The 22,350-nt window shown below is 41.9% G+C and overlaps 1 protein-coding gene across 2 annotated transcripts; it reads right to left on the bottom strand.

Annotated features, from left to right (window-relative positions):
* Positions 1-4,657: 4,657 nt before the first annotated feature.
* Positions 4,658-22,350, bottom strand: NUS1 (NUS1 dehydrodolichyl diphosphate synthase subunit). Of its 2 annotated transcripts, XR_012653071.1 has the most exons (6): positions 21,686-22,350; positions 12,318-12,440; positions 9,747-9,899; positions 7,332-7,507; positions 5,620-5,719; positions 4,854-4,890 (listed from the first exon to the last, which is right to left on the bottom strand). XR_012653071.1 is itself a non-coding variant. In XM_075046835.1 (5 exons), exons 1-5 carry the CDS (start codon positions 22,107-22,109, stop codon positions 4,800-4,802), a joined length of 891 nt encoding a protein of 296 aa, XP_074902936.1. In that variant the 5' UTR covers positions 22,110-22,336; the 3' UTR covers positions 4,658-4,799. The 2 variants fall into 2 exon arrangements, 1 of the variants encoding a protein (XP_074902936.1); XM_075046835.1 differs by lacking the exon at positions 7,332-7,507 and having other exon boundaries at positions 4,658-4,890; positions 21,686-22,336.

The following is a 22,350-nucleotide window of genomic DNA, read 5'->3' as shown; positions in this document are numbered from 1 at the left end:
CCTTCCTCGCTCCTGAGCCGAAGCTGCTGCTGTTGCATTAAGTGCTCAGAGCAGCAACGAGAACCTTTTTCCCAGAAAGTGCCCAGTGAGCAGAGCACTGAGGGGGCTGCAACCCCGGAGAGGACGGCACAGTTGTACAGTTGCTCAATGCATGTTCTTAACAAGAAGTCCTAAAAATCACTATAATTTCAAGAATTGCTTTGTAGGCCTATTTCTTCTAACAACTGTATTACTGACTATGTCCCCAAATTCCTTGCTGCAAAACAACTATTTCAGAATCTTATCTAGTTTCTTTACCAGACATTAACTACTGTGCACCACTGGAAGGGAAAAAAGAGGAGGAAAGATGTAGAAACTTAAATAATTTGTTAAGAGAGTAGTAGCTACTGTGAATGGGGGCTCTCACTTATGTTGGGGCAAGTAGACGAATTTTCCACTACGCAGACCACTCTAATATTCTTTGGTATTGAAATTACAAATCAACTGCAGCCAGCCACCATCACTGACTCGATTAAAAACCAGCTGAGGTAGGAGAGCCCAGCAGCACCATACCTAACACTTCTCTAGAGCCAGCTCCAGTTTGGAAACTACTATTAACCTTTACGGCAGCTTGTATCTGTGCAAGTAGTAACTCTAAAATGCACCAGAGGCACCCAAACAGCTTTTCAAGAGGCAGCTTAATGCTGGCAAGTGTGAAGCCAAGTGTAAGCCAATTTGGTGAAAAGCCATACAACTTCCTCTGCCTTTACTGTCCACTGAGTTGCATAGTAACATATTTTTGGTATCATCTAGGATATACCAAAGAGTTACTTTCAATAACATGACAGTTTTCTTACCAGGAGCTTGCATATCTAAGGAAACAGAGTCCCAGCTACACTGGGTAAGGAAGGAAGAAAAACCTGAAGGACGTGAAAACAAACAACACAGAAGAATCTCTATCACAAAATAACTGACCAAAGAATACAGTTTTTCTGTCAACAGTTGGGATTTTGAGACCCAAGTGTTAATTTGCAAGCTTACTGAAAACTCACCACTGCCTGTGCCCAGCAGGCTCGTTCAGTGCTGTGAGTGGAGCGTGCCAAGCAGTCGCAACAGTGCTCCACCACCTACTGCTTTCCTCTAGATTAAAGCACGTGCAGTTAAAGGGAGCACCGAAGTGCCGTACGCTGAACCCTGTCCACAGCAGACTGCTCATCGTAAACCCCCTTCTCTGTAACGTAACTTGTCTGCCTCTTGAGTTTTCCATTTCACAGCACAGCTGAGGTGGGAAGGCACCTCTGGAGATGACCTAGTCCAACACCCATCCCACCCACCGCCATGTGTCCAGGCAGGTTTTGAAGAAGACTCCACCACTTCTTTGGGCAACCTGCTCCACTGTCTGACCACCCTCACAGGAAAAAGTTTTTCTGATGTTTAAACGGTTTCTCTTGTACCTCAGTTTGTGCCCATTGCCTCTCAGCCTGCCACTGAGCACCACCAAGAAGAGTCTGGCTGTTTTGACTCCCCCTCCATCATATATTTATAAACGTTGGCAAGATCCCTCCTGAGCCTTCTGCAGGCTTAGCAGTCCCAGCTCTCTCAGCCTCTCCTCCAACAGATGCCCCACTCCTTAACCATCATGGCCTTTTGCTGGACTGCTCTACTAACTCCGTGTCTCTCTTGTACCAAAGAAGCCCAGAACTGGACCCAGCACTCCAGATGTCTCGCCAGATGCGAGTAGAAAGGATCGCCACCCTTGACCTGCTAGCAATACTCTTCCTAACGCAACCTGGGAGACTGCTGGCCCTCACTGTAGGCTGGCTCACGGTCAGCTTGTTACCCCCCATCACCCCCAATGCTCTTTCAAAACTTGCCCGAACACTAGCTTCCCCTTCCCAAAGAGGTCATGCTCAGCACCCAGGCATCACTCGGATCGCGGAGGTTTCTTCCACACCACAACCCCACTTCACCCGGCTCCACAGGAGAGAGCTGGCCGGAGGTCCAGCCCAGCTCATGGTTCAGGACGGACTCGGCAGCAGGGAGAAGCAGCAAGGTTTTCAGTAGCCAGGAACAAGTTTAGCAAGTTCCCAGGACAATCAAAGAGATATTTTTAAGGTAAATGCTTTACTACAAATGCTTTCGTAAGTGCTTCGAAGAAGTTGGAAGTGGTAGATAAAAAAATATTTGTCCAGTTCTTACAGTACAGAAAGCAATTGAAGAAGAGCACAAAAGAGCATGCCCTTTGAAGTTCTCTACTTTCCCAGAGCCATGTAGCAATACGAGTAAGGCTACATCTGGCCAGTCAAACCTGCAAAAGTATTCATGTATCACCATAGCCTGTAGAAAGATTATAGTCTTTTATTGATTTCTTGTTTTACAGATTCAGATTTAACTTTCAATAATAAAGTTCAATAAATTGATTCCCTAATCATAAAAACTTGTTTTACACATTATGTACAGGTACCCAGAGACTACAGCCATACAGCATGTCACAGCTATACCACAGACCTTCACACGGAACAAGCTGGGGAGAGGTGCTAACTGCAATGACATACATTCAGAGATCAAGTTGTGGATATGCACAGTGCATTTGGCACAGCTCACTGAAGATTGCCCACACAGGGACAGTAAAATAATCCCAACTAAGTGATAACATGGATTAGTTCAACTACATTAAGTCCAGGAGGAACACTTAATTCACAATTAAACTAGCCATTGGAAGAGATTTGATTAAGTTGAATCAAATGCAGCTGAACTAATCATTTTAGTTTCATTAAGCATCCCTCTATAGACAAATCCTAGACCTTGAGATCTGTCTCCAATATAAAACATGTCTTTTTAGTTGAGATATGCAGAAGTTTGAGGACTGAGGGGAGCTCAGGTATTAGAAGTATTCTTTGGCAGTTTGATACAAATATAAAAAATAGATTACTTTTGAGGACTAAACTAAGCTTTTCCCATTTTCTATCTTTTCTGCCAGCACCAGAACTGCTTCAGTGACACAGTAACACTCACATATGGTAACTTAAACACAACTTTACATTTTAATGAAACAAAATTCATATTACAGTTAAAGTTCAATACTCAAGATACCCTCCAACAGGCTATGCGCTCACCACAAAAAAGTTAAAACTTAACATTCAGTGAGAAAACTTTCTCAAGGCAATGACAGAACCCATGAAACGTTGCACGACCGTATCTTCTCTGCAATACTGTAACTGGCAAACATCAGAGACCAGTCTGCAAAAGGCAGCCAACTGTACTCTTAAGCATTCCAGCTCATATGGAACATTATTTGATGTCAAGACTATTAGTTAACTGATTAAACAGCCCCTTCTCTTTTATGAGATAAAGTAGACCACAGGTCTCTCCTGTAACCGCAATCTGATCTTAGTATGACAAAAACCTGCAGTCAAGAGTTTATGCAATCTGCTTTATAACGTTACATCAAGCTACAACAGTTAAAATACAGTTTCACAAAGAAGCAGACACTCATTTAAAATCTGGCAATTCCCTTTTAAAAGCAGTCGGTTTCCTTTCTAGTGACATGCCTATCCTGAAGGAGATAAAGCCAGACTCATTTTGAAGAGGGGAGGAAAGAAGGAAACACTTCCAGAATGAAGTGTCCAATTCTACAGCCTGCAGGGCAGAAGGCTGCAATATTAATGTTTGTCTCCAGTAATACAGCTCTAAAGATATTGCTTTGTCCAAATGCTGCTATAAAGACTTTCAATTTCAAATTACTTCCAACAATAGGAATGTAACTTGACTAGGGCATTCCACGATGAAGACTATTTAGCCAATACATCTATTTAGTTATCTCAGTTTTGAGATACTGTAGTGCAGCTTAATCTTCTTTTGTCTGCTGCAGACTCCCATTCAAACTTCTAAATGCACAGTTCAGAACAAACCTAACAAAAGGCTTAAGCAGACTCTCCTGCTGGGTACATGAGCACAACAAGCAAGTCACATTAGCCATGGAAGTGGACCTAGTCCATTTTCAGATTTTTCAGCAAGTGATGCCAGAGCCTTAGCCAGCTTGTCACCTTAAGTGAGAAGTTTATGGGGAAAATAGGTATACAAACAATACATAGTACTGTTTATGCTTATTCCCTATGGAAAACTGACCCGATGCTGAGAAGTTTCACTCAGGGCTGTAGGAATACTTTGATTTTACCTCTTAAAAAAAAGAGGGGATGGGTAGTGCTACACAGACTGCCTAATCCACTTACCATAGAAGCTTCCATTCCTTTTTATGGAATCTTCTCAGTATTTCTAGAACTTGATACCTCTTGCTGGCTTAGTCATCACAGCCAAGTAGCAGTCTCTAGTCTCAGTTAACAGAACTGAGCCCTCTGGAATTCACACATTATATAGTAAATATATGTGAAGATAAACCAGTGATTAGCTCTGAAATGCCTGACCATGAAGAATTAAAAAGAAACAAGCTGACATGAGAGTTCTTCCTTGGATTTAAGGAACTTCAGGGCATGGAACTCCTAATTATGTTGTCCTGTAGATTTCACAAGACTTAATTCTTGCATGTTCATGTCCAAGTGACGAAAAGAAAGTGAGGGTAATTCAGCTTTGAACAGCTTTGCTTGCAATAACTGTCTTTTTCATAAAGGTAATCTGTGAATTTCCCCCTCCCCATAGATTCTCAGGCATTCACACAGACTCTCTAGAAAGGTAAGACACTTTATTGAATTCGTTGATAAATTAAGAAAGGACTATGAACCAGACTTATGGGTCACAGGTGCTTGTAAACAGACATCAGTTCCTTCCCACAGAAAGCCTGACTCCATGTGCTCAGCCAGAAGTCACTTTCCCCAGCGCTGCTCACAGGCTGCATAGTGATGGAGGGCAGAGAAAAAGTCTTCATAGCTGATGTTCAGGTGGGAAGGCAAAGAACTGAGAAAGCAAGTTAGAAAAGTTAAAATAAGCTTTTATAAACACCACACAACTCATATGGCCAGTCAGGAATACCACTACCTAAAACAAGCTATTGTCTTAGTAACCTTGCAAAGTTGTTCTCGACACCATTATTGTCACTCAGCTCCACTAATTAAATTAGCTGTTAATATCTTGTCACCCTCTAAATCAAAGTCTACTCATTCGAGCACATAGGGCACTTCAAATTACTGAGAAAGTTGGAGAAGCACAGGTCTGCCCAGACATTTAAGTGCCCTATAAATGCTCTCAGATTTAAGAAATACGGCAGCTCTAGTCAGTGCAGTTATTGCCAAAATTGGAAAGTAATCCAGAGGCATGATCATCTTACACTATCTTATTTCCCTTATACCCTTAGTTTCCCTGTTAGAAACCTGTAAGCCACTCAAAATCCACACAAGGAACACCATCAGAACTGGGATTGGACCACTGAGACTAGATGGTGACAGAAGTTGTTCCTTAAACCTGAAGAGTAAAGTCTGCTGTTGCCTAATTGTGGCTGAAGGAGCAACAATGGTTACCATGTTTGACAGGCTTCATTTAACAATTCTTAAATAACCTCAAATCAATCTCCAGACACCTTTGTTTAGACAGATCTACTCTTATGGCTATTTCCATAAGGTAAGTCACAAAGACTTGTTTAGTTAGATATTATTCCAACCTGTTTCACAGCATTTATAGGCAACTCACATGATTTCTGTCAGTCTGATGTGCCATGGAAGGAATCCTAGTGTGCTGTCCACAGGACCAAACTTCAAGACTAAATCAGGATCAGGAAATCCATTTGTACCTGTAAGAACAAGTTAAATTAGCTTTCATTAAATTCACCAGAACATTTGTTTTAATTCTAAACCCTAAGGCATCTGCCTTTTCATTAAATTCATTATTTTTTTTTAAATGAAGTGAAGCTCCTGAGGACAAGTTAACAATTAAAAGCCCAGGAGGACAGACTGGTCTTGTACCACCTGAACAGGACCAACTGAGCAAAAGCTTAGGCAGCCACTGCAGGTCCAGCTGGACTGTTATTTTTATGGCAGGTAGTTTTCAAAAGACTTGGTAAGGAAGTTATAGGAACAGTTACATTGTTTTGAATAACAGCAAACCTTAACACTGCTGTTTAAACTAACTTGTTCTAGTTTTGTCTTGGCAAACTGGATTTTAGTACCACAGAACATGCTGTACCCTGACCCATACCTACTGCAGTCAAACAGAATAAAAGGACTGTTAACACACACACACACACACACAAAAAAAACAACAACCAAACACTTAAGGAGGTTCCACTGAAGAACAACTTGATATCACAGACCATCAAGAAAACAAGTTGTAAAAAAAATACCGTCTGGAGCTAGATAATTTAAACTTTTACTACAAAATTTCAGACAAACTGTTGCAGGTGACATCTTTCTGGTTAGATGAGTGAGGAAAACAGGTCACCAGGTGCCCATTCTTACTACCCATACCTTAAAACCCCAGTCACTGTCATTCCACTACTGAGAGCATCCTACTGATCTTCTGAGGTTGAAGACAATCAGTGGCCAAATGACACTGTCTCCCTTTTCCATACACCTCTGCCATGTCTGAGCTACTCCAGGCTAAAATTGACAGATAGGCAATAAGCTTAGAATGAACAGTCTTAGTCCAGCTTTCCCTGCTAATTCTAGCAAGTTGATTAGGGCAACGTGTGAAAACCGCTATAGTAGCCCAAGGGGACCCAGGAAGGTAAGCTTTCTTCATGCACCTACCTAGCTCATCTGAAAAACATTCCAGCAGTCATAACCCTGCTTTGCTATAATGCTGCAATTAGTCATGATTATTGCATGCTATTTCTTGCTACCCCTTCCATTACCCACTAATTCTACAAGTTAACTGCAAGGGTGCTTACACTGCATAATGCCTACATTTAGCAGATAAAGCTTAATACTGCCTATTTGCTCTGAACTTCGGATGTTATTCCTCAATTCTTTTCTCACTTGTTTAACAGCAACAACAAAACAAACCCCAAACCAAAAAAACTCCCAAACCAGTCAAGAGCCTTTTACAAGTTTATGTTTAGATGTAGAGGAACTTAACTTTGGGAATAACAGAACAGGAAACTAAGGTCCTATCAGATTTCGCTCCACCCAGGTTTTTAAACTGAAGCTGGAGACTTCAAAAACTTCACATCATCCCTCCCCACTGAATCACAACAATAGTAATCCTTTTACCAGAGGCAAAGAAGCTATTTTCCCAAGCCTGTGCATTTCTAAGGAAGGATGAAGTACTTGGATATGAGTGCCTTGTGCCACACTCCAAATCTTATCTCAAAGTTAAGAAAAAAAAATATATAAAGCAAAAGCCATTTATGTGTTCAGAAGCTAGCATGTTAGTATGAAAGAGCTTTGCAGGGAAGCAGTGAATACTTAGAAGTGGGGACTCTGGAGGAAGTGGACAGTTTTACTCATCAGCTGATTCAGTAGCTGAGTACTCCTCAGCTGGCCAGTTCAACAGCAGGATCTTCAACACTGCAATGGCTTTTCAAACAGGAAAAGACCTTCAGAGAGCCCAGTTAATGCTAATATTTCCTTCTTGTTCCTATCTGAAGGAAAATGAAAACATACACTGTATTACTGTCACAACAGTACTGTGCTTTCTGCATCCATTTCTCTACCTAAACATATCAAAACTACAGATACTTTACAGGTGGAAGCTCCCTCAGAGCTGCTGGAGTTACAGCACTCTTCAAGTTTAGCACACACAAGATAGAAGGATTTGGGAGCAGACTCAAAAAAAAAAAAGGCCAAAAGACTTAGACACTCAAGGAACAGGAGTATGGCAACATCCCTTCTAGGTCAGGAGTTCTGAAAGAGGAATATGAAGGAATCTGTAGAGCTGACAGTACTACCACCCTTCTCTTCCTCACACAGATTTTACAGGGCAACTTGAACAGCCTTAATTGATAGTCATGTTCTTTACTGGGAAGGCAGACAGCAAGTAGGGACAATATTATAATGCAGCTGGCAACTACTTTTCTGAAAACAAGCTGGTTAGCTGAGGCATTGCTCAGAAGAAAGTACTCTTACACCAAAGAAAACTCAAGCTGTAAGAATTAGAGCATGACTGGATTAAGAACCAGAAAAGCCACATAACAAGCTAGAACCATACCATTTTAGGACTAGACTTCAATAACTGCATCCTAAATATGAACAGAAAGTTTAAAACTACATTATCAGGTACTTAAATCAAAATGTGAAAAACCAGAATCTTACAGAAGTCACCATGAATACAAACCCTAAAAATATAGCTACTCAAGTATTGCTTTTCAGAACTCAGTCTCAACTTAGATCTGTAACTCACAGATGTTTACGTTCAATACCTTTCCATTAAGGATGCACAGAAACTAAATTTGCCTACAACTGAGTAGTTTCATAAGCTAAATAAGTCATGAAAGACTAGTTCTTCACCTTCAACTGTCCTAAACATTAAACCCAAGCAAATTAATAAGCAGGACTAGTTACAGATACCATCCTTAGTTATTAGCCACATAGATTAAACAGTCTGTTTTCAAAGTTAACGGTTTTGACAGACTAAAAGTCTAGATTTCTCTTTCTGTGCTCAGCTAGCATGCATTACTTGAACAATAAGTCTGCTCAAGTAAGACTGGACCTAATACTTTTAACATACCCAGACACTTAAATGCATTGACAGAAGATCGTGAACAAGTGTTTGAGAAGCTCCAGTTAAACATCACTGGTGAAAATACATACGTAGTATCAACTATCACCGTTCTACAGGAAATGAGAGACTATTTTAAAGAAGCAATTATTCATTTCCTTAAATTGCCTTTGGGATATAACAGGATAGATGTCTAAGTTACTTCTTCAGGTGCTTTATTTAATACATTTAATAATTCCATTACAGTGAGAAGCTATCATGCAGCATGCTGACAACAGGAATAGAATTTAGTTTGAAATTAAGATTAAAGCGTCCAAACTGCCATGGTAGTCGATATGCAAAGCAACTCAGCCGACCACCCATTTGAGAAAAATCACTCTCTGAAGTCCAATTAACAAGAGCCACAATAATGTGCCTGCAGACATCCAAGTTGAAGTGTGCAATCTGAAACCTGAACCCTGCCAAGCTAATTACAGCTACATGTATCACCTAGGAAAGCAGAGCAACTGTTATAGCTCCATAGCACCACTGGGGAGGTGGAGGCTTGTTCTAAACTACTTCTCCCACATACGAGATTAGGGCAGCCCTGCCCTTTTCATAGCTATTGCATGTAGCCATGCACTTCAGTGCGCAGTCAGTAATCTGCATGAATTAGTAATGAAGGTAACTAAACTAGTGTGGGTTATACAGCAGCAAAATATCAGCAAGTGCTCCATCATTTGCACTCAGGGTGGTAGTTAGGCAGCAGTAACAGCTTTAATTGCTGTAACTAGATCTTGAAAAGACTCTCTGCCCATACTCTGGTTTGCAGCATGCTAACTTGCAACAAGTTAACCTAAGTTACAATAGTCTAGTTTTAGGTAATCCCAGCAGTACTTTTTGAGAAAGGTCGTTGCAGAACATCCTACAGAGATTATAAACTCTGCAAAGCTGAGACTCTCCAATTTAGCTTAAGGTTTCCTTTTTCTGCTTAAAGAAAAAGCTCAAAAGGGAGTAAACCAGTAAGAAATTTTTAGCAGAAGCCTGAAAGCAATAATCGTAACTTACCCTGATAGACTAAGTATCAAGATGCATATGTTCTAAGCAACAAATATACTAGAAACAAAATCCATTATGAATCAAGTACTCTTTCCCCTCCTCCCCATACACCATGCCATACTTACTACTTAATAAGTTGTCTAACACATTCACATCCAGGTCTGTGTATGTTCTTTGCTGTTGTGCTACCAACTGACAAAAGTTCTGAGCAGCTTTTACTATGTCTGCTTTTCCATCTTCCGGAGACAGCACCTTCAATGCAGATTGGCAATTTAAAACTGCAAGTACAAAACATAGTTTAAAAGCAACAGAAATATAGTTGTTTTGAATGTGCTTTAGACATTCACAGGGTATGACTGGAAGTAACTTGTAGTTTACTTCATATATTATACAACTAGTCATAGATTTCTCTCTTCCATCTCTTACAGAAGTGGGTAAGTGTCTTCTGGACTTGCTGTATTACTAAAGCACGAGTTTAAGGCAAATATTTTGAGGAGTCTTGTGAAAAGTGAATTAATGTCAGTCTTGAAATAAGAACTCTTCCAGGGAATTTGCATTGGTTCTTACACTATCAGGCAAAGCAGTGAGAGGAAGGTGCCTAGACAGTAACTTGGGGGGTGGTAAACAATGCAGAAAGACTTGCAGTTCAGGGAAAGGAAAAAAAGACCCAATTCCTACCCTAAAACAGCTACTGTGGACATTCATGTGACACAATGATTAAGTATGCTGAGTACAATCACAGGATCTTTCAGTAGCACTTCAAAATTGATGCAAGAGTTACAATATTGATTTAGGATTGCTACAGAGAAGCTAGGTATCAGAGTTCATCCATTAATCTTTAATTACGTCTGTGACTTGAGGACATTTCACAACAATCTTACTGTCTACACTGTTGTGAGGTAAGAGTCTTCTCGCACTTCGACTTGCATCATTGTCAGTTTTGGTAAGGTACTTAAGAGGTAAATTTACCAAGGTAGCTGAAGGCTACAGACAGTGTACTAAACCCAGCCTGAAGTAACTGGGTTAAGTACTAGTGTGTGGACACATTAGACTTATAGAGAACTTATGATAGTTATAACCTAATACTTAAAAATAGCATTTCTTAAAACTGCAGAACCTGACTGCAAAGGACCACAGAATACAGTCAGAAGACTCCTAAGAACATCTAAAAAAACCTCACATCTATCCAAAGCCACCACAATGAAAATAATTGTTCCTTGATATTGTTTGATTTTTTGTATGTCCTATGTTAAAGAATATTTCTCTAACAGTATTCATAAATGTAAGGCATGTCATTTTGCTTCTCAGAAGTGAAAAATTGCAGTTTAATATTATAAACTGGATAGATGTCAGCTTGTTCAGTTCAAAGTATGAAGTGTCTGATCTGACTGTGGAGCCTTCTAAGTAAGAATGAAAAATTCTAAAGAGAACAGAAAACACCTCTGGTTTTCATATATTTCAGCACAAAAGGTTGCTGAGACTTAAATGTGCCCTTTCAGTCAGCAAGTCAGAGCAGTCTTTCAGTAGTTCATTTGGTCTAGATGTAAATAGCTGCACTTACTTAAATCAGGGTAAGTATGCTAGAGTTTAAGACACTAACAACCTGTCTTCTGCTGGTTATTCCAACCTTCACAGGAATAAAGAGAAATAATGTGAAACTTGGGTGTTTCCATGTAAATGGTAGCACCTTAGCCTAAGGTGCTTATAAGGCAAGTTAATGCTACAACATTGGACTTTCTACTGGAAAACTGGCACAAAGGATTTCGCCATCCTATCAGCCCTGGCAGGGGAAGCAAAACTCAGCCAGCAGCATCTTAAATGGAGCTAAACATATTACAGCTTGTGAAGTGTAGTCTTATTCTTAAGTCTTTGAACTATGTAATGTGATAAGGGTTGTTTTGGTTTTTGGTTTGTTTATGAGACCTGTTTAAATACTATGAGTTGCAGTTAGGAGAGCTTTAAGTATATCAGCCTATCTCTCTAAGGCAAAGGCCTGCTTTAGTAAGTACGTACTTGTAATTTACTATATTTTGAATGGACTTCCAACATTCGTGTTAGCATACCTAAATGAATACTTGCAGCAGATAGTATCGAATAAGGAACATTAATTTTGATACATACTCCTGTTTTCCACTTCCACTACATGCAAAAGCTGCTACCACAGATTTTTTTTTTTTTTTTCTCCAAACTTACACACGTTACCTTCCTGGTGTCATTATACATTGCCATGACAACCAGCAGTTTTGCTCTTTCGCTTCTTCCTCCCCACTTTGAGGTATAAGTTTGGAAAGATGGAAGCACACACATTGTTAATTTGACATCAGTTCCCTTATGCTTACTCCAGTGCTTTTTCAGCTCTCTCAGCAAAAGAATTCATCTCAGTGAAACAGTGGGGAGTTGAGCTACACTGATGCATTAAAGGGGTCATGGCACAACAGTCAGGCTAAACTGAAGATCAAGCTACCGAGTAATGATCACTATGGGAAGGAGAGCACAACACTTCACTATTAGTTAAGAACACATAAGCACAATGAAAGTTGAATACTAGCGCAGGAAAGTTGCATGTGTTCTGATAATCAGCGCTTAATGAAGGAAAAGGTCACTGTACACAGGAATGCATTTAAGTAAAAGCAGCATTATGATTTACATACAGGTGTTTACAGTCATACCAAACTCCTCCTTGCAATTCATCTTACCTTGATCAGCTTTGTCTTGATTTGCAAATTCCACTGTGTACTTGGAGCAATCCAGTCCTAAGAGTTCTTGCTGCTGTTTTAAAATTTCATCCATCAATCTTGAATTATTCCTCTTGAAAATACCTTTAAAAAAAGGTTGCATGTCAACCAACTCCTATAAAGAATGCTACAAAATAAATCTTACGCTAGGCAGGAAGAAAAAAGAATCAGGTAGTCAGTGCTGGTTTCAAACTGGAGTTCACAAGTATGATAAGAATCCAAAGCAAATGCTACTGCACATGACTAATTTCAGTGACCTTGGAAAGAAAACTCATGTGGTTTTGTTCCTCTTTCACTCAGCCTGGTTTAAGTAGCAAGCTGCAATTGCATAAGGGATAGTTTAAGACCCAGTTCATTGTCCTTAGTATGCCAGCAATAGCTTTGAGATAGTAATACCCCACCAGCACAGGGCCACCAAGTCAGATTAACACCAAGTTTCTTTCATGCCCATGCTGCTGTAGATTTGCAGCTTAAGTCTGGTACCACTTACTGCCACACCACTAAGGCTGCAGGCTAACAAAGCAAGTCACCACAAAGCAAGAGCCAGAGGACTAAATCAGCGTATCAGGCCACAGTAACTGTCCACTCTTACGCCATGGCCAATGCCATGGATTTCCTAATAAGAGGATTTCACAAGTTGTATATTCCAAGGAGTTAATGCACTCCTCAAGGTCTTTTTATACTTACATGTTTATGGTAGACACATTCTGAGTGCAGATTACAAAAACATGCTTAACCAAACATACTTGGGTTCTTGTTCTAAAACAAATTCTAGCTCTTAAGAGGGACACAACAGAACTATTTCTAATTAAAAGCCAGAGTAAAAATTAAGTGTTACAGCTTAAGTATTTACAATGCAAAAGTGTAGCTAAGCATATTTACTTAGGAACTGATAACGTTTTTATCACATTGTATTCAGAGGTTGTTACTAAGAGTGTAAGTTTCATTCAGAAATCCTTTGTGTCAAGCACTTCTCCTGGCCATTCTAATTCCCACACAATAATCTTAGAAGAAACACTGAACTTGTATACAATTTTACGATCAGGCTCACGATTCATCACCTCAACCTGATTCTGGGATTAGAAACTGCTACAAACAGCAGTTTCTACATCAGTAGTGGTCAAACAGCGTGTAAGCATTGGGTTAAGACCATAATACATTACAGAGTTAGTTTGCAACATGAAGTGATACAACTCCATTTATCTAATAAGCTAGCCTTTAGGCCTAGTGAGTTAGTATTTTTATACAGGCTTCACTAGAGGTTTTAATAGGTGGTAAGCATCTGGTTTTCCTCCCATCCTGGATACTTCCTGTGAAAAAAAAAAAACCAACTTTACTTCATTACACAAGTGTTACCAATGCTTATAACTGATTTCACATGCTGACAGACAAGCAAATCTCAGTAAGGCAGCAACCTTGATAGAAAGAAAAGCATTAGAATACTTTCACTAAGTCTAAACTAAAGTTAAATTGTTACACTTTGTGCTCCTGCTTACTAGTATATATTCATACGCAGTAGAAATTGAAAATGCTGCTTTGCATAATACTGTTTGGTACAACTCTGGTTGGATAAGTCTGTTTTGTGCTAGAGTTAGCACCGATTGCCTTCCTTACACTTAAGGTCAGCAGCAGTGCAGCTACTGCAACTGCTAATCCCACACCATCTTCAAGTAAGATCTGTACAAGGTTATGTGTGCCTCACCTCTAAGTCATCTGACTTCCATTCACTTTTAGAGATGAGAAAAAAAACTATGCTCAATATTCAGAAAAAGAGTTGGCACAATTAGGATATGCTCCCAATCTGGGAAACAGACAGCTGCTCTCTTCTTCCCCTTCCCCACCCAACACTAATGATAGCAATTCTTTTCTCATTAAAAGTTATTGCCTAATCCTGTCAAAGATTGGAAGAACAGATTTAAGAATCCACACTCCAGCATTAAAGTAAAAGCAGACATTAAGGATAACAGGTAGGAGAACAGACTAAGGTGTTTACTGCTCAGTAAAAAGGGCCATCAGATTGGTCTGGCTCTGAAGTGAAGGTCCTTAATACACACAGTGGATACTGAAGACTTGCTAGATACATTCTTGAGATTTATCTGAATATCACCAGCACACCCCTTCTGCTCTCCTCATTTATCTCACCCACCTACTTAGTTGTTCAAATCTGAGTCCTGCATTGGTCTTGGAATAGCAGTTTAACACAAACTGGAAGCTACAGTAGTTGTATAGTTGGTAGTATGTCTTTCTCGGAAAGACCTCCACACCTAAATTCCAACTGATCCACCAACCTTGACACACCTGCAGTTTTCCTGCAGAGAAGATCCTGAAGCACATCAGAAGGTAGTAAATATCATAGAATTATTTAGGTTGGAAAAGACCTCTACGATCATCGAGTCCAACTGTCAACCACGCCCACTAAACCATGTCCTGAAGTGCCTTGTCTACATGCTTTTTGAATACCTCCAGGGATGGTGACTTAACCACTTCCCTGAGCAGTCTGTTCCAGTGCCTGACAACCCTTTCAGTAAAGAAATTTTTCCTAATATCCAATCTAAACCTCCCCTGCCGCAACTTGAGGCCATTTCCTCTCATCCTATCTCCAGCCACCTGACAAAAGAGACCAGTACCCACCTCACTATGACCTCCCGTCAGGAGGATCCAAACTAACCAAAATCTTCATTTAAAGCCAGTAGCATTTGGGAACGTTATTCCTTCAGCATCTTGTCTCCCACTCAGGGCACAAGAGACTTTTTCTTACTAATGCATATGATGGCAAATACAGTCCTGCCAGAGGCAATGTACATGGGCCAAATTCACACTTGACTTTAAAAATTATTTTACGTGGTTGTGGCTCAAACATACACTCCCTTCCTTTACAGTACCTCAATAACCTATTTGTCTACAAGGTTTATTTTTTAAAACTTTGAAAATACATCCAAATTAGTTCTGGAAGATGCTGTTGCTAGTTTATACATGATAAATGCAGTAAACAAGAGTGCATGAGTAGACCAACTCACTAACAAAATTCAAGTGTTCCTAGGCAGCAAGACTTCAAGTCTTGATTCAATGCTACCTTCCAATTTCATTCAGTCTTCCACGCAAGTTGAAAGCAAGTCCATAATATGATTTTACCATTATAGAAAGTTAATATTTGACAAGAGGTCCCATAAATTTTAGCAATACAACAGCTGTTTGCTGTTAAGTGGGGAAAATTTCAGCCTTACTACTGTTTCTAATATGGAACACAAACATGAAATTGTCATTATTATTTCTCATTAGAAACAATTTTCATTTTTGAAAAGCAGAAACACTTTTGTTCAGTCAGAACTCTGGAGTCTTTGCAAGGTGGACAAATGTGTATATTCCAGCAAGTGAAGTGTTTTAAGAATTATGCATATTTAAGCACTATAATTCACAAAGCAAAGAGAATATAAAACTTCAGTTTACTTTTTTTTTTCCCCCCAACTACTGAGAAGTTGTGAGCTGTTTCCAGGGATAATTCTTGTTTTTAAAACACAAGCTGGAAACCTGCTATTGATCATCAGTTCCCATCAGAGCTGAGGCAAACCAGAAGCGTTTTAGCTTCCTGCAGTAGTCCTCCATCACACGGGTCTTTTCCAGGGCACATGCCTTTTGCTCATTTTTACAATAGTTACAAGCCATGTCCCTTTCTAGTCAACTGTGGTGTTGCAGCATTTTAGGGTTAGAGACTGACAAATGCAGTTTGTAATTATGAGGCTGTGAGTTCAGCAGAAGCAAGGCTCCAAAGTGACAGGAATTGTGAACTGGAGGGAAACAAGTGGCACAGAGAAACAGCAGGTGGTGTCAACCATTTGCCTGGCTAGACTACCATGGCCACCACCTGTTAATGCCTTGGTCACAGCTCAAAGTTCAATATTCTCACTTGCCCTCCTTTTCAAAGCAGCAGAATCTGGTAAAACACCGGATACGAGTCAGCTCTTGCTTACAAGGGAACACTTTAACCAAAGTTAAGCCTAGGAAAGAATACATTTCCACAGCATTTCAGTTATCTGCTTTTTTTCCACTCCCTGCCAGTGCCAACAAGGGAAGAATCATAAGGTGACAAGTCCGTTTAAAGCATCAAAGTACTAACAGTTTGAGAAACATCAAATCATAACCAAATTCAAATAATGTACATGCAAGAAATGGTTTTAACATATGAACAACTTCTGTCTACATCCTCACGTTGGATCATGCTGGTTGATAACAGAGGAAAGCAGGGTTTGAATCATTACACTGGACCTCACAGGATATGGAGAGCTAGAAAAATGTATTAGGCTTGTCTGCTCCAAGAGCCTAGAGCAGAATATAATCCAAGTTTGGAAGTGGATGAAGTCACTTAAGTTTCACCCACATTAAAGCCACTTAAGCTAGAGCTAACCACACGGGAATAATTCCAGTTAGAAATTATAACCTCGTACGTGACCGCTCCTCCCACGTTTTTTCTTGGAGGGACATTCTGTACCAGAAGAACAAGAGCTTATCAGCAATCAAAAGAAGAGATACTACTTTCGTACTACCCATACCTATAAGGAGATTACCTTCTACAGATTAGCATTAGTCCTTTTAATAAATGTTGGGAGGAGTCCTCAGACCACAAAACACCAAAATACAAGTGTTGAATGTGAAGTTTCACATGGGTGAAGATCCACAGCAGATGCCATGTGATACTGGTACCTCCCAAAAGTGTTGCAGTAACACAAACCCACAACATATTTATCTCCCCCAGTGAAGTAAACACACAGAACACCCAGAAAGTTTTATGGATTGATCAGATCAGCTAACTACCAAGTAATTTGGAAGAGACTAAAAGCCTACGTTTGGGGCTAATGAAATAATTTCTTTTGCTTACTGCAGTACTCTATCCTTTCAAAGAATTTCTAAAAGAAAATTGTTCGAAGTAAAGGAGTTCACTGGAAAGCTAAACCCGCAACGAAGAAACCAAAGTTCTCAATACAGTCATACTACGGGCTTAAAGAAACCTTCAACCTGAAGCATCTATTCAGGAGCCCAAAGAACTCAAATGCCAAGATGCAGCAAGCTCCCAAAATGCGCTCTAGACTTGTTCCAAACTATTTCAGGAAAGCTTCACTGATGGACAGAAGTAACGTTCAAGCAAGCTCTCTTGAGTGGCAAAGTAACTTTAAAAGAAAGTTAGAAGTATGTAACATTGGTCAAAGGCTTCTGCTCCCCAGAAGGTATTTTAATTGCTACTATATAATTGCATAATCACTGCCTTCTGACTGTGAGAAGGCTGCATTATTTCCTCAGAGATAAGGTCTTGACCAGCATGGCTGGATTTCTACCGAGTAATAGGATTGGCAGTACAGAAATGCACAGAAATAAATCCTTGATCAAAACCCTAAAATGTTAGTCAATCTGGATTTAATAACCAAGGTGCATATCAAGTTTATTATGGCTTTGTTCTGCTGTGTATCAATGAAAATTGGGAGAATGAAAAGGGCCCCTAAACATCCAAGGCAGTAAAAGCATGCCACCTTAGCCCTCCAAGCCTGCTGGGGCAGGGAGGGGGGAAAGGCTCAGTTTTGAGCACTGCAAGTCATAGCACCATATATTTATTACAGTACAAGACAGTTATGTTATGGTCCTCTTGCATTCTGCAAAGACCTTTTTACCCCAGTCTTCTGGAATACTGATCTTCATGGATTCAGAGAAGGCAGCCGAGTACCTGATCAGGTTCCACGAGAATTAGCCAATACATTTGCAATATATTGGGTTCTGTAATTGCCCATGAGAATCAGCCCAACTCCAGCCAAGTTGCCCTTACAGTTACTGGTGCAGCTGCTGTAATATATTAGTGTCAGCTGGGATGCAGCTACTTATTTTGACACCAAAGAATACAGAAACAACCTTCCATTTAGTCATTTTGTTGAAAATATAGAAATTCATTACCATAAACAAATAAACAGCTTATCTGGCACTTCTTTAAAGAACCTCATGCTTCCCTCTCTTCCTATAGAAGGGGCAATTAAGGACACATTTTTAATTTAAGCCTTCTACAGGAAACTGACACACTATTTCTTCCAGAAAACGCAACCATGGAAAAAAACACTCTTGTAATCAAAGTTTCCTGTTGCAACGAGAAGAATCTCAGTACTACAAATATGCAATGAAGGAAAAGGAAACTAAGTGCCCCTCACTACATCTAACACAGATTCAGAGCACTTGTCGTTGTATTTCCTTCCTCACCACAGCCAACATCACTGGGGAAAACATATCTTTGGTAAGTCAATAGGTGGTACAATTGTACGAACACAGAACCTTACTGAAGCAGCTCAGCAGACTAAGAGTAAGTCTCACCATGTGAGAAGATGAAAACAAGCACACAGCATAATTAAGGTTCACCCTCTGCTACTGATAAGAGCAAGCTATACCTGACTTTATTCACCTTCACTATACTAGTGTTACCGCTGAGGCTTCCAGACATCGCTATTATTCAGAACTGGATTTAGCAACAACTGCAACATCCTACTTAACAACAAGTCTATCTGGAAATGCTGTATGCTCAATCTGGACATCATAAGGAGCTTAGCACCAAAAGAAAGGCAACATATCTGCTATTACTAGAAGTAAGCATATACTCAAGCCATACGTGTGGCTACTGGCTCACTCTCTAAAACCAGTTTAAAAGGCTCAGCTGACAAGATGCTGTGCAAAAAGCAGTTGTGGCTGCTATCCCAGAAAACCCACTGAACATCCGTGAAGAACATGCACATGTAATGGCAGGCTATTTTCATCAACTCTGAAAGTTCAAAGGCCACTGGTTTATAACATTTGAGTTGCTCTGCATTGTCTTGCCTTCTTCAGTTATGTTCCAACAAGCTGTAATACATAGCTGTATTTTCAGGTTTCAAAGGTGTTAACAAAACGTTTTAACATGCAACTTTAGCATTAATGTAACAACACACAGAACCAGCAGCAAATAATCTCCAAGATACATTTTTTTTCTGAACTGCTAACAAAGACAATTGTTCTCCAAGGTTATTTCAGCTCTTCAGAGGACATAACCTTGTCATTTCTGGTCATTATATTTACAGTCTTGTAATAGTCAGTCTTAGATCTGACTGAATCTCAACACGTGTGCTAGAGAAGCAGAAGTAGCTTCTCCACAATGAAGGCATCAGACACTACGACAGCACCAGCTCCTCCCTGTCAGACAGGATCTCAGCGACAGCGGCTACCTAAGCATTGGCTGGTGCCTTCTCCCTCCTCAGTGCTGAATGGTTGCACAGTGAGCCAGCTGAAAACCAAGACCACCAAGAAATATGACTCTCAGCTGGATCTGTTCCTCAATTCAGTTCTCATACATATAATCTGTGCAGCGCAATGCAGGGATCCAAAAAGGAACTAAGCATACATACATCACGTATTAGGCAATGCTGCAGACAGCTTATTTGAGGTTTGACAGAAATTAGAGATCCTGCACAATAAAATGTCTCTCTTCAGGCCATAAGGGAAACTCACTCTTGTTTGGTACCAATGTTTGTTCTGCAGCATTTAAGCTGTTAGAATGCTTTCCAAGCTGAGAGCAAAAAATATCAACACATAAATGGCTCTTCAGAAGGTGCTGTCTTCTGTGTCCTTGAGATGTTATGCAAATATTTTATACCATTCCTTGACTTTCAAATGAGGAAGTCTTGTCCCACTGAAACACAACATAACCAAGTTCCACAACAGCCCTGCACAGACGGCCAGTTTAAACTGCTAAGTAACTGGTATTAAGCCCAGCTTCTTAAAAAGATCTTAGAGAATTTAGTGAAAGTCAAGCCATTTGAGTCTTGTATCACATATGAAGGACCAGACATGAAACAGAACTTTTGATGGCAATGGTTTTAAGATAAAAAAAAAAAAAAATAAAATCAAATGCCTATGCTCAGGGAAAGGCCTGGGTACCTCAGATGCTTTTGCACACTTGATGACAATAGATTCCACTTACGTGGGATGCAATGTTGAGTTTTTCCTGAAAGAGCACTAGACGACAACTATTACAGACTGTACCTCTAACCTGGCATACATATACAGAATTAATCTGATTTGCATGACCTCTCTAGACAGCCATCAGAAGTGGGTCAAACCTACAGTTATACACTGGTCTTCTACAGTCTCACCATTGACATCAAGAGCACAGGGATCTTCAGCACAAAGCTTTCACCTCTGGAGAGGACAGAAACAGGGCACCGTCCACCTCATGTAGTATTAGCCCTTCTGAGTTGATAGCTTGTCTAGTCTCAGTTAGAGATCATCTCTCAACAGCTGGGTAGAAAGCTTCACCTAAGAATATCTTGAATACAGATGGTTTCATCTCCTCAGTAGGAAAGGACAGGTATGAGGAAGAGAGATTTGTTCCATGATTATTCCACGGAATATTAAATCCAAACCCTAAGCTTATCTTTAAGCTAGTGAGGTGGAATCAATGTATCTGCAAGAGCAAGAGTTCAACAGTCTTACACCTGAGACCCAGTAAAGAATAAAGTCACATAGTGGATAAGAAAAAACACCAGAGTTTTCACAAACACTGGCTCGGACTTGACTCAAACATCAAGTAGCACCAGTCCTTATACTGAAGGTAGACCGTGTAATCTAATTTCACAATACAGACAGCACACAGGACGCACATGTTCATGTTTGACTACCCTTCCATCCTGTCTCATCTCATGAAAGACAGTACAGGAAAACAGACAGCTACTCTCATTCACCCACTTGTAGAAGCTCAGACAGGGTTCATAAACAGAGCTCATAAGAGCAGATAGCCTAAAGCTCTTCTAAACTAAGAGCCTGTACCCTACACGGTCACAGCTCTCGGATGCCACCAGTTCCCATCAGCCCAGGGCTGGGGACAAGGCTCTAGAAAGGCTCCACCATCCTCCCCCTCCAGCGAGGGGGCATGATCGGGTCACCCGACGACACGGGAGCTTAGGGCAGGAGGGCACTCGGGGCATTCCCCAGGCTCACCAGGAGCTCTGCAGAGAGGCCAAGGGGCTCCAGGGGACGGGAAAGGAGCTGCCAACGGCCGAGGCTGGTGGCCGGCTGGGGAAGACCCCGGAGGAAGGAGGGAAGAGGGGGGAGGAGGGAAGGAGGGGGGAGAAAGGAGGAAAGGAGGGAAGAATGGAGGGAGGGGGGAAAGGAGGAAAGGATAGAGGGAGGAATGAGGGGGCCCTGGCTCCATCCCGCTGGCACAGCGGTCCCAGGCTCTGCCTGCCTGCCTGCCAGGAGGGGCACTGCCCGCCCGGGCCGGGACTCGGGGCACCGCCGCGGTACGATTCCCCCCCCCCCCCCCCGCTCCTCACCATTGTGGTCGTAGACGCTGACATAGGAGATGCCCACCGCCATGCACCACACCACCAGGCTGGCCATGTCCGCGTAGCTCGGCTCCTCCTCGGTCACCACCAGCCCCATGTGCACCGGCAGCTTCTGCAAGGCCCGCCCGTCCGACCGCCACCTCTGCCGGCCCTGAGCCGCTCCGCCGGCCCTCCGCCGAACCCCTCCCGCCTTGCGGAAGGCGAAAGCCCCGGCGGCGGCGGGGGCCAGCAGGGCGCAGGAGGCGGCGGCGGAGGCGGCCCGGCGCCAGAGCCAGGCGCGGGGCCCGGTGCCGGTGCCGGCGGTGGCGGGGCGGCGGCCGCGCAGGCAGGCCAGCAGCGCGCGCTGCAGGCCGAGCAGGGCGCGCAGCAGGGCGTGCAGCGCGCGCCACGCCAGCCCGCCCGCCCCGCTCATGTGGGGGGGGGGGGGGCCGCGAGGCGCCTCAACCGACGGGAGCGCGCGCGGAGGGGTGGGGGTGGGGGGGCAGCGGCGCGAGACCGGCGCGGAGGGGACAGACCGGGGAAGGGGGGGGGGGGGGCGCCTCAGCCGCAGCGCGCCGCCTGCCGCCTCGCCGCCGCCGCCGCCATCCCCTCACTGAGTCCGCGTCCCCCGCCCGGCAACCGCCGCCCGCGCAGCCATCTTCCTACCGCCCCGC

This window comes from Buteo buteo, chromosome 15, assembly GCF_964188355.1.
Source record: "Buteo buteo chromosome 15, bButBut1.hap1.1, whole genome shotgun sequence".
In the NCBI taxonomy this organism is placed as follows: domain Eukaryota; kingdom Metazoa; phylum Chordata; class Aves; order Accipitriformes; family Accipitridae; genus Buteo; species Buteo buteo.
Note: the sequence above shows the minus strand (reverse complement) of the source record. Positions and strands in the feature narration are given on the sequence as shown.

Bases quoted from the DNA above. Each gene is read 5' to 3' on its own strand.
- NUS1 (XM_075046835.1), bottom strand. From the start codon at position 22,109: ATGAGCGGGGCGGGCGGGCTGGCGTGGCGCGCGCTGCACGCCCTGCTG. The intron at 9,900-12,317 runs GTAAGATGAATT...TTGTACTTGCAG, and splicing joins TCAAGACAAAGCTGATCAAG to TTTTAAATTGCCAATCTGCA. The intron at 5,720-9,746 runs GTAAGTATGGCA...TTGTTCTTACAG, and splicing joins GTTAGACAACTTATTAAGTA to GTACAAATGGATTTCCTGAT.